At 39.1% G+C, this 5,325-nt stretch overlaps 1 protein-coding gene across 3 annotated transcripts; it reads left to right on the forward strand.

The window, feature by feature from the left end:
* Positions 1-326: 326 nt before the first annotated feature.
* On the forward strand, positions 327-4,216 carry LOC144704533 (uncharacterized). Of its 3 annotated transcripts, none has more exons than XM_078576979.1 (4): positions 327-422; positions 1,435-1,721; positions 2,932-3,165; positions 3,803-4,216. In XM_078576979.1, exons 2-4 carry the CDS (start codon positions 1,476-1,478, stop codon positions 4,043-4,045), a joined length of 723 nt encoding a protein of 240 aa, XP_078433105.1. In that variant the 5' UTR covers positions 327-422; positions 1,435-1,475; the 3' UTR covers positions 4,046-4,216. The 3 variants fall into 3 exon arrangements, with proteins under 3 accessions (XP_078433105.1, XP_078433107.1, XP_078433108.1); XM_078576981.1 differs by having other exon boundaries at positions 368-441; XM_078576982.1 differs by having other exon boundaries at positions 392-480.
* The last annotated feature ends 1,109 nt before the right edge of the window (positions 4,217-5,325 follow it).

Here is a 5,325-nt window from a genome sequence, read left to right on the forward strand (position 1 = left end):
TCCGATATCCAGTATCAGACACCATCCTGATTTTTTCTGGATATCGGATATGGGACGACCATTCCCTTGTCCAATCGGGATGGTTAACCGTCCTGTCCGCCTTCCAAGGCTCTAGACGGGACGGTTATTTCGTCCAAGAACGAAACAATCGTCCCGTCCAGAGACGGGCGGACGAGTCTTCGTCCCATCATTCGTCCGAACTCCCGGACGGGACGAAATTTTCGTTCAGTGACGAAATTACCGTCCCGTCCGCGTCCCTTATTTTCCTCGACTGGGACCAAGAATCGGCCGAGTTGACTCGCCGAGTCGAGGGCACGTGACCGGCACGTGCTCTCGGATAGGCCTTTGAGACTTGAGAGAAGAACCATTGAAGAGGATTTAGTTTTCTTCTTCTCCGGCGATTCAATCTTCCTTCTCGCATGGTATCTTCTCTCTCTCGCTGTATGATTTTCTCTCTCTAGTTCATCTTCTGCTTCGTGGGTATGTTTTTTATCGCTGTCGATTTCGTGGGTTTTTTTCCATTTCCGGTTTTTCAGCGTGTTTGTTTGTGTAATTCTCGATTAATTTCGACGTGGGTTGATGAGAAATTTCATCTTTTTCGGCGGAGGAATCGTTCTGTTATTGTTTTTTGCTCAAATGCGACGTTTTTTTTGGTTAAAACTAGAACCGGTGACGTTACTGTATCCTAAATTTAGATTGCATTTTTCCCTAAGATCGATTTAATTCTGTTTGTATGAATGGAAAACCTGGTTGTTCTACTAACATTCGAATAAACCCTTCGATGAGCTTCATGCCTCAACGCCATTGATGCTGAGAAATTTCAATCATCAATATTGTTTTTTGCTCAAATGCGACGTTGTTTTTGGTTAAAACTAGAATCGGTGGCGTTACTGTATCCTAAAGTTAGATTGAACTTTGCCCTAAATTTTCTTAACCCTTTGAAGGATTCACTGTATCGTTTGTCTTAACCCTTTGAAGGATTCTCTGTATCCTTTGTATTAACCCTTTGAAGAGCGTTTTCATCGTCTTTGTTTCTCCATGGATGCTGAGAAATTTTATATACTTCGGATCATGAATCATCCGCATTATTACCATTATTCGTTAGAAGTAGAATCTGTGGCGTTATTTTTCCCTAAGAAAAAATTCAGTTTCGTCCTTACATTTCTCCTATTATTTTTTGGTTACACGACCCTGTGACGTTAATATATATTAATAGCTGCTTTAATATTGCCCTCATATTTCTACTTGGATCCTTCGTTTGATTGGAGAACCTGGTAGAAATTGAAAGAATAGCACGTTCCTCTGTCTGATTTTTTGGGGAGGCTTCATGCCTCAACGCCATGGAACAAGTCGAAGTGCTTTTTATAAAGTTTTTTGATTTCATTTGTTTCTTATCTGAAATTTTCATCTGAACTTTTGCCATCCCATTTTTAGACTGCAGGCTCATGTAGATAATCATCTAGGCACGCCAAAGGATGATGTGTTCTATGAGGATGAGTTATCTTCAAGTCAGCCCCTGTTGGGCCTATGCTGGAGAGGGCCCCTTGCTTTCTTCTTCATCACAACCTTCACATCTCCGTGCTTCGTCGGCTTATGCCAACCCTCTTATTAGACTCCAAGCACAGAATCGTTTGCCGAGACAAATTTATAGCTCGTTGAGACGTCACAGATCTCCTCTCTGCTTGTTCGGCGACAGAGGAAAACCAAAGAATGATGATGAGGTTGGCTCAGAATTCTCATAATTAGGGAAACAGAGACGTGTTGACGACCATTCCGTTAAATGTTTTTTATATTTTCTTAGCTAACGGATATCCTCGAATTCAATTATTTGTTTTTCATTTTATCTGAAAAGCCTCTTTGATGTGCCAGAAACTACTAAAAAAATATTAACCACTTATAATGATGTCTTTGTTGAGTTTCGTGATCTTCATTGGGGAGTCAGAGATGTTTCTCAGAGGCTTTTCATCGGAATTCTGGGAAAAAAATTCCCTGAATTCTCTTAAAGGGGGAATCAGAGACGTTTATCAGAGTTTTTTCATCAGAATTCTTGAAAAAAAAAAGTCCCAGAATTCTCTCAATGGGGGAATCAGAGATTTTCTCATGAACAGTGTCGATGATATGTGATACTTATTGAATTCTCTCTTGGATATTCTCAAGTCCAGTCCACTGTTGTACCTTATATTTAAAAATTGTCTTGGATGTTCCATAAATTTCCTAAATATGTATATTAGTTATTCATAGTTTAACCACTTTTAATGATGTCTATGTCGAGTTTCATTCTTGTAGTTGGGGAATCATTGACCTTTTTCACATATTTTTCATCAGAATTCAAAAAAATATCTTTTCTGAATTTTCTTAATAGGAGAATCGTGTTAAGATACTGTAAAATTTCTCCTCGCATATTTTATTTGGTATAGATCCGAAGGGGAATTTGATATGAACCGATGAGAAAGGTAACTCAGAACGGACAATGCATAGTCCAGTGATCTCAAAGCAATTGAAGTGGTTCGATCAGGATTTCAACAGATCCAAATGTTTGGAGAACAATAGATGAGAGATCAAAGGAATTAATAGGAAACGAAAGAAAACCAGGAATTAGTAGGTTGAGTAAGCTCCCTGGAACGAGAGACCAGTGCTGTCCGGATTGGTCCAGCACCCGCGCAAGGAGGATCTCCGGTCGCTCTGTAAACTCGTAACTAACTTCTTCATGCTCTTCTCCCCTGCCTTTTTCTTTATTTGTAGCCTCCTCCTTCGGTGCTTTTCCCGGGCTTTATTCAAATGTTCCCATGTGCCAGGTCAGTCCGCACGTGTGTGATAAGTGGGGTTATTCATTTTCCGTTTCTTTGTCTGATAAATTCTAAGTAGAGACTTATCAAATCATGGGCATTTTATGAACACAGTCCAATAAATGTGGTATTTATTTACTCTCAGGAATCGCCATGGAAGGCATTGGAGAAGGCCATGGGAGGCCTGAAGAAGGAAACATCTCTACAGGACGTATTGCGACGGCAGATGCAGGAGCAGGAACTTGGAGGCGGCTTTGGAGGGCCTCCAGATGATGGTGGTAGTGGGGATGGCTCTGGGGGATCAGAGGAAGAGGACTTCGCCGCTATAGTGGATGAAATCATTCAAGTAGTACTAGCTACTCTTGGCTTCATTTTTGTGGTAATGTTTCATCTTTCATTGCACCCTTTTTCTAAAAATGGGCCAAGGAATCTCATGCTTCTCCTCTGAGTATCCATAATGTTTATATGTTTTGTGGGCTGTTATTTTCTTTTGATACTCATACATTTTCATTGTTCCCATGGCAAGTAAGCTCACCTCATCCCAATGATGTTGATGAGAGACATAGGGCGGAAACGGTGGCAGACATTGATGAATTTTCATAAATGTTGCTAACGCCAATGACCGGCAATGTCATCATCAACCTCAATCGCCTGTAGTTTAAAGAAAAATCTGGTTGAGATTGTCAATGTCATCGGCCCGTCCCTTGACATTGAAGATCATCAAGGTTCGTGGTTGACAAATTTTAACCAGTAATTTTCTAAGTTCATCTGTGATATCTATCATCCTCAAGGTCATCGTCGCTCGCTATATAATTCGTCAACAACAACATCATTATCAACGTCGACAGAGGTCGATGATGCGGATGACGGCGTTGGCATTGACGTGTGCCGATATTGATCTCTATAACCGCAATTAGGTCCAGGTCTCTCGTGCCATCCATAAAAGAGCATGTGTGATGCTTGAACTGTGAAAACATTCTTCCCTTTCTCTCATGATATTGATATCTTCTTTTCAGTATATCTACATGATTCGAGGCGAGGAGATGTTCCGACTCGCCAAGGATTACGTCAAGTACCTCTTTGGGGTGAAGCCAAGTGTGCGGCTGAAGCGAGCGTTGTTTGTTTGGGGAAGGTTCTACAAGAGCGTCACCAGGAAGAAAGGCCTCAAGAAGGACTGGTTGGAGCGCAGTATCCTTACCACGTCCACAGCCTGGCACAAGCCGAGGCGATTGGCCCGTCTGGTGGCTGCAGAAAATTAGAGGTTCTGGCAAGGTATCTCTTCACTTGTTGTTGCATCTTTCTCATCTGGAGGGAATTTTGGAAATTAATAGGTCTTTGCAAGAATATGAAATTCGGGGTCAATGTTTTTCAAAATCTCTCTTTTCTGTATTTTTCTAATAACAAGAAAGATCTCGATTTTCTTGTTGGCATCGTGTCTTTCACAGAAATAGGGATTTTGGTAATTAATGTCTTTGCATGAATATGAGATTCCTGGTGAATGTTTTTCAAAAACTATCGTTTCATCTTTTAAAAGAAACAAATAACAAAAGAAACGTAAGTATATATCTTTTCATGTTGCTGTCGTGTGTTTGACATCAATGAGAAGTTTGGAAAATTGATATGTATTTGTGTGAATACGAAATTCTGTTGCAAGATCTCTCTTCCCTTGTTGGGTTCCCCTCTTTTGTAACAAGAGGGAATTTGGAAATTTTTAGTCTTTTACATGACTGTAATTTTCCTGGTCAACCATTTTCAGCATGATTTTGGTTCTATACATTCTTTTTTGTGTCTCTTGTTAGCTTCAAAATGTGTTTCAATTGGAGCCTTAACTCCAAGTGTTAAAGGAATTTATTGTAGAACCCAAGGGTTGTGCTCCTTGTGACATTTAGCTATAAGTTTTGGTCATTTATCAATACTCAGCCTAATATATTTTGCAGTTAGAAATCATCAGAAGGAAAATATGAATTTTATGTTGTATTCATTAACACAATCATTTGAGTTCCAATTGAGTCAATTATTGACTGAACTTATTGAATTATCTGAATCTCAAGCAGTTAATGTGGAAGTCTACTTAGAAAAGTGTGATGATCTGCCTTCTCTGCACTAAATATAATTGATGAAAGAGCTCACTGGCCACACTTACTATACTTATCTTAGTGAAACATCTCATTGGCTCTTGTGTGCATAGATAACACCAGGTATCAGACAAACTGTGATAAAATTTCACAAACAGAAGCCTTTATTTTTATATTTTTGATTCCTTGTCTTAATTATACTCTGAATATATTCTTTAAAATAACACAGATAATAGTATATGAGAATGAGCAGTAGATTTTTTTAACATCATTTCTCAGATTGTTGTATAGATCAATGTCCCAGATAATTTCATCCATCGCACAATATGCTTAAAATAATTAATACTGGTTAGATTAGAATGGACATCCTCCAGGGTACAAAATGTCTGCGTCTAGTAGAATTTTAGGAGATTAGTGAATTATATCATTAATAAGATTTCATGTTAATATATGAGATTAATATT

This window comes from Wolffia australiana, chromosome 6 (assembly GCF_029677425.1).
Source record: "Wolffia australiana isolate 7733 chromosome 6, ASM2967742v1".
NCBI lineage: Eukaryota > Viridiplantae > Streptophyta > Magnoliopsida > Alismatales > Araceae > Wolffia > Wolffia australiana.